Raw genomic sequence first — 21,748 nt, forward strand, 5'->3', positions numbered from 1 at the left:
TCTAGTGGCTGGTAGACTTTGGAATCCACCAGCCACAATGGTAGGTGGAAAAAAATATTTTAGGCTATTTCCATCCCTGATACATACGTACACTCATACACACATTCATAAGTCTCAATCTGTCCATTTCTTTCCACAAAACTCGCCAGAAGTTATCATTTAAGGGGTTATTTTTAATTTTTTTCTACTGAGCTACTACCTTTTTCAGGTGGGCAGGGGGGCCCTTTTCATGTGTGTGCCCAGGGGCCCAGTGGCTCATAATCCTTCCATGCCACGGGGTTAAAACACTGGTCTTGTTTTCAAGTGCAATCAATAATTGAATTGTACATTTTGAAGAAACTTTTCCATTCTATTAGGTTTTTTTTTAAAAAACATAAATCAGGGATTATACTGTACATAGCAAAAAAGTCAGGGGACAGACATTTTTAAAATTAGGTTAAGGGAAAAATGTAATGGCCATGCACTATGACTTCACAAAATCTCACTCCAGCCAAACACCCAAAGTTGGCAACCCTGCGTTAACGTAACATAAAACATTAACGTTAATGCCACCGTCACAGCAACACCAACTATGATAGCTAGCCTAACGTTACTTACTTAGCAGCTAGTTGATCCAACAAGCATGGATGAGTTTGTAAGCTAGACAGTACAACGTACATAGACTGTACACATGCCCGAATTTAATGTAGTACAATTTCACAATGAAACATTAACGTTACATAAATAAATGCTTGCTTACCATTAAGGTGGAGCTGCGAACTTGTCAGAGTGCTGAACACCGTTGGTCTGACTCTGAACTGTTGCTCAAAAATGATCTCCCGCCGGACAGTTCAAACGTCGTCGCGCGGTGCACGTTTCAATCACCACGTCAAAATTTCCCAGTAAACCATAAATCCATGACTTTTCAATATCTTTTCAAAATGATGATTTGGATGGAAAATCAACATAATATCAATGTCACCTTGCTATCTGGGAGCTTCACTTTGTATTTATGTGCAAAAAGAAAACAGAAAACCCCAACTGATTTTCCGCCATGTTTTTTCAAAATTTTCAAAAAGCTGACAAGTGAGGGAGGAGTCAGATTTATTACTGTGTTATGATTCGCAGCTAATTTTTATTACTGTAGTTTGACCATTTTTGACCATAATTCATAGCGAAACCACAGCAACATACTGTATTCACAAATACAGTACACATTTTTCTCAAAAACAGCAGTGATGCTGTGAAAATCACAGAATCTTGTTACAGTATGGACATTCACACAATGTCCACTCCAGTCCATATGTCCATCTGTGCATGTGTGAGAGTCTCTTATGTCTTATGCCGAGTCCATGCTGCATGCTGTCAATCATGTCTGGCTGATCAGTGTGTGCGTGTGTGTGCTGCTGGTGTGTGTGTGCTGATGCTGTGTGTGTGTGTGTATGTGTGTGTGTGTGTTGTGCTATGAAGCTGTTTCCTGTGTGCTGCTGGAACAGGCTCATGTTGCTCATGTGACATTGTGCACAAGAGATGCTAGTGTGTGTGTGTGTGTGTTTGTGTATAAAGGCTCAATTAATGAGCTCCTCAATCATCTTCCTCCTCCTCATCTTCTTCCTCCCCTCCGTCATCCTCCTCATCATCATCTCAGTCCTCATAGTCGTAATCATCCTCTATTTCCCACCTGCAGGATAAAGGAAGAAGGTGATCATCATCAGTGTCCATGACAACAGACAAACACAGTAAGGGTGGAGCTAAATAGTCCAACACCACTGATCAGATCAGTCCAATCAGAAGCAATATTCTACTGTTCCCCCATTCCACCTGCAGGATAAAGGAGATGATCATCAATCAGTGGCATCAATGACAAGCCTCTACCAGTGAGCCAGGCTGCATGAGAGACAGAGGCCTCTATTCTGTACCAGCAGCCATATAGTCCTTGAGCCAGAGGTGTTGGTATAACAAGGTGTATACAGGGTAACAAGGTGTATAACAAGCTATACTGTACCACCTAAACAAATCATCTGCAGTGTTGGGTTGTTACTGTACCACCTAAACCAATCAGTTGCAGTGTTGGGTTGTTACTGTACCACCTAAATCAATCAGTTGCAGTGTTGGGTTGTTACTGTACCACCTAAACCAATCAGCTGCAGTGTTGGGTTGTTTTATTTTTTAAGTTGGAAAAGTAACAGGCGTGAGGGAACGTTAATGGATCGGGTGAAAGAGTGACGTTGAAGAGTGTGTTTGTGTGTGTGCGCGTGTGTGCATGTGTGTGTGACAAGAGACGTCGACAAGAGACGTCCTGTTTCACAGGGCCAGAGAGGGAGGGCTGGGTGTCCCTCATATAGAGTGGGTGTATGTTGCCACCAGAATAAGCAACCTGTTAAGGATGCTAAACAATGATGACGCAGCCGTACTTGAGCTTGCCCAAGCCTCACTTCTGCTACATCTGAGGAAACACAAGGTCCTTCTATCTATATCAGATGACGCCAGCTTCCTCGGGTTCAGAAGAAAACCCAATGGAAAATTGGACACCAACACATCAGGCTTCGGCGTGGGCTCGGACTGGCTGGACTTGAATGACCTGTGCAACCGCGCAAATGTTCAACTGCGCTGGAGGGTCACATCAGGACAGTCAGTGGAAATCAACAATAACATCATCACGGATCCAACCATCACGGCAGAGGCAACCATCACAACTGGCGACAACATTCAACTTCTCGACGCGCAAAACACCAGAAGGACAATAATCAATCACTTTCACTCGCGCATGATTCAGCACTGGACAGGCCTACGCCTACAAGAACAACTGGCCTGCCTGCCCTGTGACGACCATAACGTAGCACACACAGTTCTGAAAAACACAGCCCTACAAGATGATTACAATAAAAGCTTGTCTTCAGGTACTACCAACAAAGTCCAACCTAGCAATGTGGTTTCCATCCGCACATAAGCCGTTTTGTCTGCAACAGTACAGTGCAACTTTACTGCAATTCATCACAACAAAAAGATCAAGACAGACTGGTCCCCCCCCCCCCCCCCCACACACGAACAGTGCGCTACATTGGAAACTGCCATAAATAACTTACCAAATAAACCTGACATAGTTGTAATTAATGAACACACCAAAGCCGTTACAATAATGGAAATCGGTTGCTCTTTCGATGCTTACATGGACATCTGCTATGCTTCAAAACTGTTAAAATATCAACCATGGTACAATGTTTTCAATAACTCTGGCTACTCCTGTAAAATCATTGCCCTCATTTTTGGTAGTTTAGGCTATGTGCACAAGATGTGTGTACGAGGCCTACAGATATGTGGACTACATAAGAATAAGGCAAAGAAACTGACTTGCTCTGCGTCAGCAGTAATTGGTAATCTCTACATATGGAGGTGTAGGTGCCACCTTTACCCCTAATGTGCATAATGGACTGGGATATTGGCTGCTGTTGTACACCTTTCTATCAAATTTGGATTATGCCATGATATATGCTTATCTTCTAATCCAAATCCAAAAATAATTTAAATGTGTGTGTGTGTGTGTGTGTGTGTGTGTGTGTGTGTGTGTGTGTGTGTGTGTGTGTGTGTGTTCACAATAGGAAGGCCAGATACCGATTGAGTTAAAAGAGCCTAAAAGGCTTAAAAACTCACTAACCATCGGTTTAGTTGGACAACAAAGGTGGACGTTAAACTCTCCTATATCATGCGTTTTTTCAGAGCAAGAGGCCATTAAGGACAGAAGAACAGAGAACTCCTGAATAAAGTTCCAAGTGGCTGTAGGAGGTCTGTACACCTTTAGCCACTAAAAGCTGCACCAAAGGAGGAGTAGACATGGGGAGGCAGGAGTCTACATTTAAACAAGTTGTTGAAGATTGTGGCTAAGCCACCTCCATGACCAGAAGCCCTAGGAGAGTTTAAGAAGCTACAATGTGGAGAGCAGCACAGATCACCAAGTGGAGAAATATCACCAACATGGAGCCAGGTTTCGGTCAGAAATATTAAGAAACTACAATGTGGAGAGCAGCACAGATCACCAAGTGGAGAAATATCACCAACATGGAGCCAGGTTTCGGTCAGAAATAGAAAATCCAGTTTGTGAGACGAAATCATGTCATTTTAGGATGAAGGTCTTATTGGTTAGAGAAACTGAGTATTTATGAGGGCAAATAAAAGTAAAGGTGGACACCACCATCTCTACATCGCCTAGTGGACAAGCGAATGGACGCCACCCTCTCTACATCGCCTAGTGGACAAGTGAGTGGACAACGCAGAGAGGATAGTGGAGATGGAGCCTTTTTTGATGAATTTGCAACGGAAGCCCTGGAGCAAATGCACAGACCAGCACACAACAGAGAGGGTCTGGCTCAAGCACTAACAAACACATTCACATGTTTGACACACTACAACAGAAACAGGAAGTCCAACACCACTGGTCCAATCACAAGCACTTAGAGAGTGGCGCCTGACTCCACCAATAGGGATGTCTGCACATTCCCTTCATAAACCTATGACCTTGGGCATGGGAGCCTGAGACATACTAAGATCAACTTTTCATCAGACATCAGACATACTAAGATTTTCTTTTCTTTTTTCTGATTTTCTATAACTCTGTAAAGTGCCATGAGACGTGTAATATTTTGGCGCTCCATAAGTTCTAATTAAATTGAAAATGAAATTGAAATCAACAGGATTAGGACTCTCGCTGGCATTACAGCCTACTGGATTTGTGTTTCTACTAAAACAGAAAAACAGACAGATGAAGAGAGACATACTGAAGGAAGAAAAGAGAAAAAGGAGGATGAAAGAGAGGTGTAGACTGAGGCAGGTCACAACCACAACATATGAGGAGTAGAAATGAGAAAGAGCTTCAACACATTTCTGTCCATTCTGCTCTGTTCTGACATTTGCACAGAGAGAGAGAGAGAGAGAGAGAGAGAGAGAGAACAAGAAAGTAAAATAGAAAGAAAGAGATGTCAGTCACAGAGAGAGAGGGGGGGGGGTAAAAATGGATGGATAAATAAAAGCAGAGGAACACAGAGGAAACAGACAGAAGAGAGAGAGGACAGAAAATAAAAGACAGGCATGTTGGGACCTGAGTGACATGTTTAGATATTTACTCACTCTAGTTTCTCCAGTTTGCAGTGTGGGTCCTCCACTAGAGCAGAGAGCTGCTCTTCAGCTGATTCACTAATCCGCTTATTGTGATTCAGGTGCAGCACTCTGAGACTTGAGGAGTGTGTGGACAGAGCAGAGGCCAGATAAGAACAGCCCTTCTCTGTCAGACGACATAACCATAGCCTGAAACAGAGTTTCAGGAGTTTGAGTTAAACATCTGAATATTAATCACCAATCCTCACTCCCACACACACTTTCTCCTTCATCTATGTCATAAGATGATCCCTCACTTAACAGCTGTGGGCCTACCCCTCCCCAACACTCACACACACAAATATATAGAGAGTGTCACATGTGTGGACAGAGCAGAGGCCAGATAGAACAAGCCTGTAGACTGAACGATCTGAATATTAATCACAGATTCTTTCTCTCTCTCTCTCTCTCTCTCTCTCTCTCTCTCTCTCACACACACACACAAACACACACACACACGTTTGCATCATGTTACCTAACATAATACGCAATTTTAAATGTAAAGCTTCCAATCGCCATGTGTCCGAACCCGAACCGAACCCGACTATAATTTCTAAATATTTGTCCAAACCTGACCCACACAAACACACACACACACACACACACACACACACACACACACACACTAAATGAAAGTATGCTTACTTTAGTTCCTCCAGTTTGCAGTTTTGATGACAAAGTGCAGAACATAAAAGTTCCACTCCTGAGTCCAGCAACTTATTCCCACTCAGGTTCAGTAGTCTGAGACTTGAGGAGTGTGTGGTCAGGGCAGAGGCCAGATAGGAACAGCTCTTCTCAGTCAGATTACAGCTCTCCAGCCTGAAACAGAATGAGAGATCAGAATATTAACCACCTATCTTCTACTCAGACAAACACACACACACACATACACACACACACACACAGACACACACACACACACACACAATCATGCTAGACCTACAGGAGGCCTTTGATACCGTTGACCATGGCATTTTGGTACAGAAATTAAAAGCCATTGGTTTTAATGACTTAGCAGTCAGATGGGGGAACAATATCTCAACCACAATGCATAGACTGTGGGGTCCCTCAAGGGAGTGTCTTGGGCCCACTGTTTGTCCTTCTATATAAATGACCTTAAGTCTGTATGTTCATGTGAACTTTTTTATATGCAGATGATTCTGCCTTATTGGTTTCACATAAAGATAAGAACATAGTTGAAAGAACTCTCAGTGTAGAACTATTGAATGTCTGCAGGTGGATGTCAGACAATAGGCTATCGCTTCATCTAGGGAAAACAGAAGCCATACTGTTTGGGTCTAAGATAAAACTGAAAAGATCCTTTGGTTTTAAGGTTTTAGTTGGAGACACACACACACAGACACACACACACACACAGACACACACACACACACTCACACACACACACACACTCACCCTGTCACACACACACTTTTCCTCTCCCCATGCACACCCACAATTACCCCTCCTCCCACTCTAATCTACACACCCACCCACCCACACACACACACACACACACACACACACACACACACACACATACACACACACAAACACACACACACTCTAACATATTCACTATATGAAAGTATGCTTACTGTAGTTCCTCCAGTTTGCAGTTTTGATGACAAAGACCAGAACATAAAAGTTCCACTCCTGAGTCCAGCAGCTCATTCTGACTCAGGTTCAGCAGTCTGAGACTTGAGGAGTGTGCGGTCAGAGCAGAGGCCAGATAGGAACAGCTCTTCTCAGTCAGATTACAGCTCTCCAGCCTGAAACAGAATGAGAGATCAGAATATTAACCACCTATCTTCTACTCACACACACACACACACACACACACACACACACACACACACACACACACACACACGCACACACACACACACACATGCACACACACACACACACACACACACACAAACACACAAACACACACACAAACACACACACACCCTGTCACATAAACACACACACACACCCTGTCACATAAACACACACTCTCCCTGTCACATAAACACACACTCACCCTGTTACATAAACACACACACACACACACACACACACACACACACACACACACACACACACACACACACTAACAGACTCACATTAACACACAGACACACACTCACCCTGTCACATAAAAACACACACATACACACATGAAAGTATGCTTACTTGAGTTCCTCCAGTTTGCAGTTGTGATGACAAAGTGCAGAACATAGAAGTTCCACTCCTGAGTCCAGCAGCTCATTATCACTCAGGTCCAGCAGTCTGAGACTTGAGGAGTGTGCGGTCAGGGCAGAGGCCAGATAGGAACAGCTCTTCTCAGTCAGATTACAGCTCTCCAGCCTGAAACAGAATGAGAGATCGGAATATTAAGCTTTTTTAACATTTGTATGAAAAATGGCATGTCCAAAATTATTCATACCCTTTTTAAATAATCAATGGAAACATATTTATTCACACACACACCTTTCCCTCTCCCAATGCAGGTGACCTTCTCAAAGTAAATGGTAACACTAAAGCAAGAGGCTACACTGAGATTCTGGAAGAAAAAGATCAGACAGTGTGCCAAGAGACCTGCCCCAATAGGCATCATTGGACCATTAAACCATACAATGATCCAAAACATACAGCTAAACAAGACAGGAAATGGTTAACAGAGAACAATGTCAACATTTTAATGTGGCCCAGCAAGAGTCCAGACCTCAATCAGTCAAAAAGTGAGCACAAGGCCAAGTGATGGCAAATAATCATTCCTGCCTCAAAACCCAGATTGCTGCTAAAAAGCTGCGGTCTACAATCATTGTGGAGACATGGAGAGGCTTGGTAGGTATTATAAGAACCATTTTGAGAGTTTTGATGGCAAATAAAGATGTTTCCATTGATTATTTAAAAAGGGTATGAATCATTTTGGACATGCCATTTTTCATAAAAATTTTAAAAGATAAAAACGATTATTTTTTTGATTCCATGTTTCTACCACATTGTCTTACAATCTTTTGGCTTGTGGCAGTGTCACTTTCAGTCAGAACATATTGGTCTAGAGAAAAATCAACGTCATGAATATTTGCCAGGGGTATGAATAATTTTGTTCTTAACGGTACCCCTTTATATGCAGAGATGGCACAAGTACTCACTTTCCATACTCAAGTAAAAGTACAAATACTTGTGTTAAAAATACTCTGGTAAAAGTAGAAGTACTGGTTCAACTTCTTTACTCAAGTAAAAGTAACAAAGTACAGGCTTGGAAATGTACTTAAACTATAAAAGTAAAAGTAGTCTTGTGAATGACAATAATTTTTATGCAACAGCACCTGGACCACACAAATGTTACCAGAGTGCAAGAGTGCAGTCTCTCTTTTTAAATCTTCCCATAACCTGTTTGGCCATTTATTGGCTTTATCCCCCAACATTGCACTTCCTACTTCAGAGTGCAGTGTGTTCTTCTGGCCTACCATAATGCTGGACATCTTTAGAAAGCTAAGATCCTGTAGTTTCTTAGGAAGCACTGGCACAGAGTTACAGAGCCTAGAATATTTTTCTTTTCTGCGAGATAACAACAACATCTCTGAACTGACTACATTTCAGCCCTCTAGGTCACTTGATATGATTTTAGAAACACAATTGAGCCCTAGCCCCAGGTCTTGCGAAGCTGTGTGCAAAAGTAGGTCAATATAAAATGAAAAATCAGTATTTTAGACCATTATTTGCCAAGGTATGCTCATACATTTTGTAATGCCTTATGGAAACTCCTCATAGGACTTTTGGTTACCCAGAATGCATGCTGACTATAAAAGTCTGCATTTCTGAGGTTTCTTGTAGACTATTTGGATTGTGTGTCAGGTTCTGATATAGAATGACTACACAAAATGGAAAAATTACACAAAAGGCTCTATTTTTGCATTTTCTTTGTTGGCTTCATGAGTGTGTATAAGATGGGCTATACATCTGCACAACTAATATTGGATAAAACAACATGAATATTTAATTCCTATGGATTCCTGTGATCCTCTTTCTGCTCTTCATGTTCAGGTCTTTACCAAACCCTCTTGCTTCATCTTTAAGGTGCTTTAGTTGCTCGCATCCTTGGGGTGCATGCACAGATCTTGCTTGACTAGCGTCTGTGCGGTGACACAAACCCTGTAGAGCATTTTTGGCTGAGCCATAGCAATGTCTCTCTTAAAGGTTGGATCAGCGATAGCGGGGATACGTCACTTTTGTTGATTCTGTTGAATTAAATGTGTATCGTAATCAGTCACATGTCTTGAATTGACACTCAACTGTTTAAAAACAGCACTCACTGATGCTCTTATACTTATTGTACACTACCATTTTTAAATTGTCCTAAAATTGTTGAGAGAATTGCTTTAAAAACTTAAACTGTTCACCATGTTGTTAGTCGCTTTGGTTAAAAATGCGTAATGTAATGTAATGTAATGTATATGTAGCCCACCATTTAAATGAGATGACCGTGACCTCTAGATTTTTTTTAGCAGTGGGGGTAGGCCAGTCATAATAGCCTAATAATAATAACACGGGGGTCCGGGGGTGTCTCCTCCGGGATTTTTTTATTTTCTGGTTGCTAATCACACTATTTTAACATGTTTTAAGACGGACAGGCCCATCTTTTTTCTGACACACGTCACGTTACCCCATGCATTAAACCAAATGTCACTGCTTGAATAAATGAAAAACATAGCCTACTGAACAGTGACGGACTGGGATTAAAAAACGGCCATGGCATTTTCACCAACCAGCGGCCCACACGGGGACGCACATGCACGCGCATGCATGTGCTCGCAACACACAGATATAACTTCACATGCACGGACATAACACGTTTGTAGCCCCATTGGTGATGAACTCTAACTTTAATAGGCTATGCATAAAGACTGAACCAAGAACATTGATCATTGCACAACTTGTAGGCCTTATACTAAGGCTGTGTATTGATGTTGTGACAAGCTATGTTGTTGTAAGAATGTGAAATGAATAAATATCAGAACAAGAGGCTTTTGCCCAATAGCCAAAAGATAATGCGCTTTTACTGTAGCCTAGTAGAGTTTGCGAGGTGGAAAACAAGAGGAAATAATAGCTTTTAAAATGTCAAATTTAAATTGTAGCCTTGTATAATGCACTGGTGTGCATTTTAAATCCGAAATAATAAGGAATGTGAGGAGGCTGCTATTAACTTTAAAGAGTGCGTCTACAATTGAAACTATCAGCCTTTGACGCAAATTTAATAGCCATGCCCGGTACAGGATGTGTGCTTTAGTTGACAGCATGGTAACTAGATTTTAATCGGTCAACGGAAGCAGCTGTCCGTTAAGGTTCATGCTGATTTTGCAACTGCGAGGTCCATGGCAGGCGCCCCACAGAAATGTTTCATTTTGGGAGTGAGATGCACGCTGCCCCCTCTGCGGCGCGTTCGCCCCTAGTTTCAGAGCTATTCTAGGGCCGTGACTGTGGTAAACAAACTATACAATATGCACAATTCTTGCAGGTAGCACATTTCTTGCTCACCAGGTTTATTTTTGTATCTTCCTATATCTCCGCGGCATCATCAAAGTCCGACGCTTTGACTGTATAAGCCTACTCGTTTAGAGGAGACTTTTTCAGGCTGTCCCAGTGCGTGGCGAGATGTGTCAATTTCCGACTGTAGATTTTCAACCGTAGCACCTTAACTGAATTTAAGCAGACATTCTCTTATGTTTCGAAGTGCATTTGGGGGCAGTTTATTAGCTTTTATAAGGGGAAAATTCCGAGGATCAAGGCATGCTAGATCGGCAATTCCCCGTGCTGAAGGAAGTAGACGCATTCGGTTTTGAAATTCCCAGAAGTCATTGTTTCATGTAGCCTAACTTTTGTAAACCAATAATAAAATACAAGATACAGGCACCATATTTATTGTATTCCAATTTCAAACAATGCACTTTTAAATCATTAATTGAATAAGGTTACAAAAGAATGTACCCAGACAGCACGTTCGGTCTTACCGACGTCGGCAATTGGAGGGCACCAGCGGCAAAGTGTCGGAAGGGTTTTTTTCCCCTGCACGCCAAATAGAACTTGTCAGTTTAGGTGGGTAAACCATCGGCGGGATGAGTCTACAGCGCTCCAACATGCATGCGCACTCCGTAGATCGGCGGAGGAACGGTGAGGAACCAATTTGCCGATCCCGCTTTTTTTTTTTTTTTTTTCCCCAAAAGTGCTGCTGGCTGCCTAGATACAGCAACCGTTGGTCCACATCAAGCGACAAGCCAGCAGGGTAAGCGCGAAGGTATGTTGAGCTTGTGTAAAATCCGTATGCCACAATTGATAAGATGATATATGATATGATATATGTGGTAGAATGCATAGACTAATCCGGTGTAGGCTAACTTTTTGGAGATAGTAATGTTAAGGTTAACATTAATGGTTAGCTAACGTTACACAAGATGTTTCTCAAGCTATCTGGTTAGCTCTACGTTAGCTGCTAACTTACATATTGTATCTATGGCTAACTTAGAGGATACCACATAAGTAAACTCATTGTAGAAGTGTTTTTAATCAGATATTGTATTCTATGATGTCTGTTGTGGTTAGAAAGTCCTTTAACGGGATGTGTTTTCAGCAAACGTTAGGTAGGTAGCTAACGTTTACGTTAGCATAATTAGCTGCTAGCTTGCCACTTCGCTGGCCATTGCAAGGAGAGTCATAGCAGAGGTGAAGTTCGGCCGTTCTTTTGAATCTGATGGACCAGAGGTTACATATTTGGCATTTGCGTTCAATTTAAACTAAAGCAGAAATTCAGGTGTAACTCTAGCCAAAATGCATCCTAAGGTGTTTTTGTGAATGTAGCACTAGTAGCTACCTGAATCAAACTGTCGTTTAAAACCATAATTATGTACGAAGCGCCACTTTTAAGCTTCTCCGAGTCGTCGTTTTCGGATGAGATGGCCTTTTGAATGCACTACTATTTTGATACACGATCGTGTCAAAATCGCTATTTTTAAAACACTAGGAAGGCTGACACAACTTGAAACTTTGATCAAAGTATCAGCAGTGTCTCTACACATGAACTCGAGCAATGAGAACATGTTCGTGTACACATAGTTTACTAAAAAGTAAGGGTTTGGACTTCGATCAAAGTTTCATGTTGTGTCCAGCCATCTTAGTGTTTTTAAAATAGCGATTTGACGCGATCATGTATTAAAATAGTAGTGCATTCAAAAGGCCATCTCACCCGAAAATGACGACTCAGAGAAGCTTAAAAGTGGCGCTTCGGACGTAATTATGCTTTTAAAGAAAGTTTGACTCGGTACATTCACAAAAACATCCTCTACATTCACATTGCACAGTAGCCTAGATCACAACCTGGTTTAATATTTGTCATATTATGTATTGATTGCAGGGTCCTCAAATTGTCTATAAACTAATGCTCCCTCCATGATTATCTGTTCCACAGGCAATGTTCAGCCCCACTCACATTCCAGACCCTGTCCAGTTTACAGCTCCAACACAGGTACACAGTAAAACCTTCACCATCATCACCCTAACATGTAATCTATAATTTGGTTCTTAGCTGAAGTTCACTTTGGTCTCAGTCATGTGAAGTTTGTCATCAGGAACACAATATATGTGCAGATGGATCTAACTAGCCTACTACTCAAACATTACATACTGAAATCCACTGCTTCATCAATCCCTCATTTAATCAAAATGTATATCCCTGTTTGTTCCCTACATTTACTATGTTATGGTTATGGGATTTTGCAGACGCCTTTGTCCGAAGCGGCACACAAATACAAAAACAACATCATATTTAAAAATTTAACAGGGAACAGATTAGAATGTCGGTCAAACTATAATAAGGAGAATAGCAATAATAAACAACAATGTTGATTCAATCAATAGCCTAATAAAATAAGCAATGAAAATGAGGGAAAAAGCAATAATAAACAATCATGTCCATTCAATCAATAATATAAAAAAAACAATGACATTGGCAAGACTACATTAAGGAGAATATCAATAATAAACAATAATGTGTGTGTTTGTTTCACAGCAATGTACAGTTACTCCCAACAGCTATTGTTTTTTACTGGATGTATTGTACAGCTCAGCTGTGCTGTTGCCGTTTTCGTTGCTGTGCTGCTCAATAATGGAACAATAACCATAATTTAGGTCAAAATTGAAATCACAATTATTTAGCCTAAACCAGGGGTTCTCAACATTTTATATCCCATGGCCCACCTAGACATACTTGTAACAAAACAGGGCCCGGTAAATAGCCTATTGTTAACATACTGTATGTGAATGTTAGCCTCTGCATGTCTCTAATTAATGATAACTCTAAAGATCAAACAGATGTGGCCAATATATGACATTTAAATATCTAATAATGCTGCATATGCACAAATCTACATAAAACAGATATATTAATTTACTTTGAAGTGACTAGGGTTAGTTCAGAGCATGACATTTGTTGTGCATATTAATAAATTGCACTTAACGCAAAATAATTTTTTTATCCGATTAATCGATGAAATAATCGCTAGAATACTGTTACGTCCCTAGCTGTTTGTGTTCCTGCGGTCTCTGTATTTTTCAGACACTCCAGCAGGGGGCTTAATTGCTGGACAAGCCCTATAAAAGGTGCTGGTTGACGTCACTCCAGAGGCCGGCTCGTTTTTGTTCCTCGCAGAACGCTACCGTTCTGAGGCCTGGAAATTGGGCGGCTTCGTTTTTGGCCTTCAGGCTTCGTTTTTGCGGCCTTCTGGCCTTTGCTTGATATTGTTTTGAATGTTAATTTTTGCTTAGTTTAATTATAATAAATTATTGATTATTTTCAAATTTATCCACCATTGTCTGCCGTGTTTTGCCCTTGCTTTATTTAGTTTTGTTATAGTTCCCTGACCCCTAGCAGGGGACATAACAAAATGAGGGCTCGTCCGATTTTTTTAACCCGATTTTTGACAAACCTTTTGGGGGGCTCAGCCACTTTTGAATAGGCCTTTTTCGTAGTTTTTAATGTGCATCCGTCCGCTTTTTTCCGTGCTTCTAACTCTGTTTTGCAGGCGCTCTGTAACTGAGAAACGCTGGTAAGTTAGCTTTTTGATTATTTCTTTGATTTGGTAGTGGGTTTTTGGAAAGCAAATCCGGGGGGAGACTCCTTGTGAGTTTTCAATTGGTAAGCTTTCGAAGATATTTGAGGCTTAGTTTATTTTTGTGGGGTAGGTAAGTAGGGTCCAGGGTTTCGCCCAGTCGGGGTTAAGGTTACAGCGCTGTGTTTTTCAGTCTTTTTTGTATTTTTGGATGGTTGCACTGATTTTTCGCTTGGCCTATAGTTTTTTGTGACTGAGCATCAGTAAATTTATCCACCATTGTCTGCCGTGTTTTGCCCTTGCTTTATTTAGTTTTGTTACAGTTCCCTGACCCCTAGCAGGGGACATAACAATACTCTTTCAAAAAGAATCGATAGCTGCAGCCCTAGTCTGTCTGTTATATAAATTTACCCATTTTCTATTGTGTTTAATCATTGTTCTCGACTAAAACAGTTCTTGTAAAGTCACCCTTAACTTAACGTAACTTCGCGGCCCACTCGATAGCACTTCGCAGCCTACTAGTGAGCCCCAGCCCAGTGGTTAGGAAACTGTGGCCTAAACAATGCTTTGGATGTGCCTTGCAGTTTTTGAAAAATTGTTTTTGGTACTTGCTTTAAAGACAAGGCTGGATGAGCAGTAAGACTGTGACTGCCCAGGCCGTGGCCATGATTTATTTCTCTCCCAGTGGCGCACAGATGTTGCCAGCCTCTATTTCAATCTTCGATATCCGGCTTTCTGTCTCTTGCACTTGTAAGCTGGCTGCTTCCCCCTGCTGCTCCTTTTCAATGCCAATTGGTGTTGCTGTTCATATGATTTTGTAACGTTTGGGTGTCTTTGGATGCATTGTTTATGTTACTTTTACGTTTTGTTGTCTGCCCATTTTTCTCAACTCAAATACGTTGTTATGTCCCACAAGCCATAGACTGGGATATAACAAATGGGGGCTTGATACAATCTTTTTGTTCCCAGTTGTAGCAAATTGGGGCCTACATTTTTTTCCCTCCCCCAGTTCAACAAATTAGTATGTTTTGACGAAGCCGAAGCTGGATGCTTGTGAGCAACACTGGGTGGCTAGGCTGGCGGCCTTTGACTTTGACATCTTGTATATCCCAGGCCCTAAGAATGTGGTGGCGGATGCCCTTAGTAGAGAGCCATTTGTGAGATCCAGAGTTATGCATCGCCTGACCAGAACACCCTATGTTGAGTTGCTTAAAGAAGCAGAGAATTTGCAGGTGGATTCAGTTCAGGACATGTTTCACCTATCCTCTGAGCTTGCTGAAATGCGAGAGCGGCGAGCTGCCTCCGTGGCTGACGGTGTGTGTGTTGGGGCCACCCATGCTGTTCGGGGCGAGGCTGCGGGGTCTATTGGCATGTGTGTTGGGGCCACACATGCCCCTGAGACTTCTGCCTCTGACCATGTGTGTGTTGGGGCCACACATGTGGGTCAGAGTGAGGCTTCTGCATCTCTTGGCGTGTGTGTTGAGGCCACACATGTCATTCAGAACATGGCGGGAGGCTAATTGCTTACAAATTAGTTTTTGTGTTTTCAATATCGCTTTAGTTGTGCCGTCGGTATTTTTCGTATCTTGTAACTGTCTTTTTAGGAATCACGCTTGCGACCAAGAGGCTCTGGTGAGGTCATTTGGGAGTTAAAAAGACGCATCACAGAATTCTTCATTACTCTTGTAGACATAGCTAGATGTTCGGTAAACTAAGTGAATGAATTACCATTATCCTGTTTGCTGCTCCTGTGTTCTTACAGTTTATGACTGTGTAAAAGAGTCTTGAAGTCCAGAAGTTGAGTTGAATCAAACTCCAGCAGGACTTGGCGTGGCGTGATTCGGACTTGGGAGCGTGATTCTGATTTCTTGTCTTTTTGTTTTCTTTCCTTTCCTTTTGTTTTCTTTTTGTATCTGAAGCATGGCAAGTGAACCATCATACTGGACGTGGAAACGTAAATCCAGGGCAAGAGTAAAAGAGCAATTGGATTCCATTCAGCCTGAATTTGATGTTCTGGATGAAGATCATGTCATTGATGAAGATGGAGTCATTGATGAAGATGGAGTCATTGAAGGTTTTCCATGTGATGTCGAAGAGATAGATTTAGAGGCAATTTTGTCTAATGAGTATTTGATCTTTGATTCTGATTCTGATTCTGAGAGTGAAACAAAGATAAATGATTTAGAAGATAAATTGACAACCTGGGCACTCGAAGAAAATGTTACACACAGTGCTTTGAGCAAATTATTGCGAAGTGCCATCACCCATCGCTGCCATTAGATGCTCGGACTCTTTTGAAGACCACACGATCTGAAGTAATGGCTCTCCAAGAGAAGGCTGGTGGGACATATCACTACTTTGGGATTCTGCCGTCGATGAGGTCGACCCTAGAGGCATATCGCAGTAACTTGACCAGTGGAATGTGCCTTAAACTTCAGATCAATGTCGATGGCTTGCCATTGTTTAGAAGTTCATCAACTCAATTTTGGCCAATACTTGGGTTTGTCCAAAATCTCCCCAACCATAAGCCATTTGTGATTGCCCTTTTTGCTGGAAATGGGAAACCTGAACTTTATGAGTACATGGAGGATTTTGTTGAGGACATCAACAATTTGGAGAAGGGTTTCTTCTTCAAAGAAATTCCCTTGTCTCTTAAGTTGGAGGCCATGGTTTGTGATGCACCAGCACGTGCATTCTTGAAGTGTGTTAAAGGCCACACTGGTTATTCGGCGTGTGAAAAGTGCACCCAAGAAGGTGAATACTTGAATAATCGTGTGGTTTTCCCCATCACTGATGCATGAATTGCTTTTTATTGATAAGACAAATTGGAACATGGAATTGAACTGTTATATTTAATTTACTATCAATATCTCATTGCTTCTACACATAATACATTTAAATGTTAAAACAGCTTGCCATGCATGCACACACAATGGTAAGCTCTGCTTTCAAGTTTATACAGTGTAGGCGACTTGCCATAAAGTATGTTAAAACCGCTTGCCATGGAACTGCCCGGTCATGGACAACGGCATTTGCAAGCAACCTAATCTAACGTCAAGGGACTCTGCTTTCAAGTTCATTCAGTGTGTTCCCAAATTCTTCAAGACATTTAATGATGTTTTCCCCCATAACACGCAATAATTTTAAACATGTTACATAATATGCCGGTGTTGAAGTGTTTAGATTCCCAGCCTCTTTGACAGCTCAGGGATATCAATGCAGTGGTATGTAACCTACATACGGTATTTGTGTTTTTGCAAGCTAACTTTTAGCATGATCTTCATATTCATTGTGATGCTATATGGGCCTCATGCACATGAAAGATTATGTCATGTCATTATGTTGTTCGGAACACACCGTGAAATACAGTTTTCACATTACAACTTTGCTGATAACATTTCAAATAAATAAAAAAAAGGTTAGCACACTATGATGAAATTGTTATGTCTCCTCAAAATTCACTGATGAAGGATGGTTCGCATTATCCCAGAAAACCACACTTGTTTCACTTAGGCTATAAGCCTAGACTAAACCTGAAGAGATGAACTTAGCACTAATCATGTAGTGGTGTTTTCTATAGCCTATTTGTTAACCTGTCGTTCTTTAATCTCTTTAAAAATGTTGGGATATGTCTGCGAGGTGCTTAGCCAAGTTCTATGCGTAGTCTACTTGCTTTTAAATGACTCATGAATATGAAACATATTTTATAAACGGGCCTCTGTGTACCTTTGTAAATCTTTGTAAAACACTTCCGTGTGCACCAACCAGCGGAATATTACACATTGCCAGCCTTCGCTGGGCCTAGCAAAAAAGCTACTTAAGACTACTATCGTGGTCACTCATTTAAAATCTTCAGTAGTACGCTGTGCAGCATCCCACGTTATCAGGCTACCGTCTATGCTGTTTATGAGGGCGATGGGAAGTGAAAGTAAAGGGCTGCGATCGCGCAGTCCAGGCTATAGGAGGGCGAAGTAAAAAAAAACTTTTACAAATAACGAATCCTGATTACCACTCCGCTGCTGTCTGGGACTTTTGCTAAATGCATGAAATACAAGCCTTACAGTGAAAGACGGATAGGTTACCTTCTGATCCTATTATTGATGATATCGTCCATCGGCACAACCCTAATGGTGGACCAGAATGAGTCAATTAAGTGATGCAAGTTTCTGATTATTATGCTATGTTTATTATGTAGAATGAAAAAAAAAAGTCCGGGATAATACCAAGTAGAATTCGGGACAGCTGGGGGACACTGAGGAAAAAAGTTAATTTCGAGCCCTGCCTTTAGGAAGACATACTGTACAACTGTGAACATTTTTAGATTTGATCAGTACAGAAAAAGAAAATGTGATTTTGACCTTTACTGTACTACTAATTTTGCATCAGGAAAGCCTATATCTTATAGTGGCCTTCGATGAAGGAGCGAGTGGACCGGTTGCAAGGGAATGGTTTACAGGTAGGCCAGGGCAATGAAGTGGAAATATTTATCTTTGACCATCATTATAATGACCTAGATAAGGCTACAGAAGAACTCGATTGTCAACATCAGGTTAATGCTGGGATGGGCCCTCTGGTAGAGTGCATACTGGTCTGCTGTGGTTGGACAGTGTGTGATTGGGAGGGGAGGTAGGATGCGGGGAGGCAAGCATGTATGCTCTTGTGGTATGTTGTATGTTGTCTTTCTTCTATGTTGAGTGCTGTAACGTTCCAAATTTTATGTTTTATGTTGGTATAGATATTTGTCAACTGTCTGTCACTGTCAATAAATGATATTTTTTTTTTATCACTCAGGCAAATATGATGGAGGCATGGCTTGGTGGCCTCCATATAAAGACTCATACAAAATACTGCAAAGTGTTTTAAAGAGAACGTCACCTAACCCATCTAAAGGATGGAAACAGTACTCTTGTCGAGTACTACATGAGACAAGTAAGGGTGGGGGGTTAACCCTTAGAACCCGATTGACGCAAAGTGCGTCAAAAAACACACCCTTTCTTCTCTGTTACATTGCTCCAGAACGGTTCATCGCAGCGAGATGAAACCTTTATTGCACGACAGAGCAGAAGTGGGGCTTTCCAACGAGACTACACACTTGTCTCTACGATCAAGTATGAAAATTAAAAAAAATCATGAAATTAAATCAAATTGCATCATATTTACAGTCTATACTTCTCTGCGTTCACCTGCACACACATTACTCTAGTTTGAATTACTCGCGAACCCGTGATCGCATCGATATGGCAAGCATATCAGATGAAAGAGGGGGCACAGGGCTATCCATTGGTACCATGTTTATCGATCTTTCTGGCTTATAAAACCAGACGAAGTGACTGCAAAATAATAACGTCATGTACACAAACCAACGCTGCACACTCATTACTCTCGTTTGAATTACTCGCGGACCCGTGATCGCATAGATATGCCACGCATGTCAGATGAAAGAGGAGACTCAGAGCTATCATTTGATACCAAGTACATCCTTCTGGGTTATAAAACAGACGAAGTGACAGCAAAATAATAACTTCATATAGCTGGACTTACTCCACGTTTTTGTCTTGTGGCAAAGCATGTTTATAATCCAATGCTATCATGTGTTTCTCTATGGCAAAGCATGTTCATATTCCGGTTTTGAGATCCTAGCAAATTCCTGCATGGCATCCAATTCAAGGCTCACATTGCATCCCAATTTGTTCAACAAATAAACACCTTTTTTGCCTTTACTTTGTTCATGGCAATGCAGTAAAGAGTTGAGAATTATTATGACTGCATACACACAGGCATGCAGGCTAACACGCAACCTCGGGTCAAGTCAGGTCAGATCAGTTCGTGTCACAGATATGGAGCGCAGAAAGGTCATTTTTCATCACTAAATAAAAAATGGCATTTATTTCCGTAAATCACACAGCAAATATTTCTGAAAATTGCTCAGCCCCAGAGTATGCCTCCAACATGGCAATCATATTGCCCGATTCAGGACAGTCTGCCCTACACACACATGAAATGCATGTAGAGCTGTGAGCTTGCTGTGGTGAGATACATGTCGAAATATAAGAATTTTTATAATACAATTTTTATATTTTAATTCTTTAAAAATCAAAATAAAATCAATGCTAGTATTAATACATGAAATGATGGCAGATCTGAATAGCCTCGACTCTCCTGAAAAAAACAATATATAATATGTGTGTGTGGCACTTACAATGACCAGAATAAATCCTTATGAATAAAGGTAGTGAAAATGTCCTAAAAACAGCTTAGGGTTCTAAGGGTTAAGATGTTCTGATGTTACTCATTGTACTTTCTATTTTGATGTTTTGATATAGAATTAATTGGTAACAAACGGTACTAAACATTGCCTACAGACTGCTTTGAAAGTGTCAGTAGGAGATGGGGGCTGTCCTGCAACACCTCTGATCTGAACACGGACAAAGAGGAGCTGCCAGTAGTTCGCCAGCGGAAAAGGTGAGCATCATGTTTGACTTTTTGATCATCCTCTTTGTAATCACACACGTCACCCATGTCACATTTCTCTCTGTTCGATGTGATCAATATGAAAACTAATCTTTGTAAAAACTTAATTTACAGACCATCGCGACTTAGATCACCATCACCATCACCACCATCATCCCCTGCATCGTGCCCTTCATCAGACACCCAAAATGCACCACAAACATCACAGGCAAAGAAGAAGAAGAAAACGCACAACAAACCTTCCAAAAACATCCCTCCTCCCCCTCCCCTCCTACCTATGGCTGGAAACAACATCAGAGCTGGTAAGTGGGATAACTATTTTGACCTTAAGTTTCCATATGTCCATTAGAAAATTAATTACATGGTCATACTTGTAATTATGCCTGATAAGAATTTGTAATCTTTGTGTTTAAACATTTTTTTTTATTTTAATCCTTGTTTTTTAAATGGCCATGACAGTGACAAACAGGGAGCAGCCTTCTGTAGCCCACCCAAGTTTCCATCAAAGGAGCAAGCCTAGTAAGAAGATTTTATGTGTATAATGCTGCACTTCTCATACAGCGAATATCAGATGTAGATATCGTATGTGCAAGTCTTATGGTTGGTGCCTTTTAATCTTTCTGTTGTGACCTTTTTTAATCTTCTTGAAGTGTCAGTGAGAAGAAAGCTGGCCCACCCTCCCACCCCTCATTTAACTCCTCAAGCCCATCCCACATCATCGTATAGTGAAAGTAAGTGTCCCCTCTATAGTAAAATGCATCAGGTCTCTAAACTCAAGCAGACACAGGGCGTTTTTCAATACTGAGAAAAGCCCACAGTGTATTTCACAAGTCCACAGCGCACATCATAGTTTGATGTTCCAGTTATGATTTTTGAGTTTAGTAGTGTGATCAGTAAGCCAAGGTTTTCTGTCTTTCCAAGAGACAGCAGTTAATATTCAAGAAGAGGCGCCGGGACTGGAGGACTGGAGGACTGAAGGCTTTCCTGACTGTAAGCTATTTAAACACACTGACACACACACTAACAAACACACTCGCAAACTCACACACAGACAC

General features: G+C 41.3%; 1 protein-coding gene across 3 annotated transcripts in view; it reads right to left on the reverse strand.

Moving 5' to 3' along the window:
- Nucleotides 1-1,066: 1,066 nt before the first annotated feature.
- Nucleotides 1,067-21,748, reverse strand: part of LOC143135798 (protein NLRC3-like) — a 45,379-nt gene continuing 24,697 nt past the window's right edge. For all 3 annotated transcript variants that reach the window (XM_076296155.1, XM_076296154.1, XM_076296156.1), the window contains exons 6-10: nucleotides 7,309-7,482; nucleotides 6,726-6,899; nucleotides 5,773-5,946; nucleotides 5,101-5,277; nucleotides 1,067-1,660 (exon numbers count right to left, since the gene is read on the reverse strand). In XM_076296155.1, the coding sequence (XP_076152270.1) occupies nucleotides 1,624-1,660; nucleotides 5,101-5,277; nucleotides 5,773-5,946; nucleotides 6,726-6,899; nucleotides 7,309-7,482 (736 nt within the window). In that variant the 3' untranslated portion in view covers nucleotides 1,067-1,623. The remainder of the gene's footprint in view (nucleotides 1,661-5,100; nucleotides 5,278-5,772; nucleotides 5,947-6,725; nucleotides 6,900-7,308; nucleotides 7,483-21,748) is intronic.

Source organism: Alosa pseudoharengus, unplaced genomic scaffold, assembly GCF_046254945.1.
Source record: "Alosa pseudoharengus isolate Yale_2024_CS ecotype anadromous, Long Island Sound unplaced genomic scaffold, YU_APseudo_1.1 YU_APseudo_1.1_scf_1, whole genome shotgun sequence".
NCBI classification, from domain to species: domain Eukaryota; kingdom Metazoa; phylum Chordata; class Actinopteri; order Clupeiformes; family Clupeidae; genus Alosa; species Alosa pseudoharengus.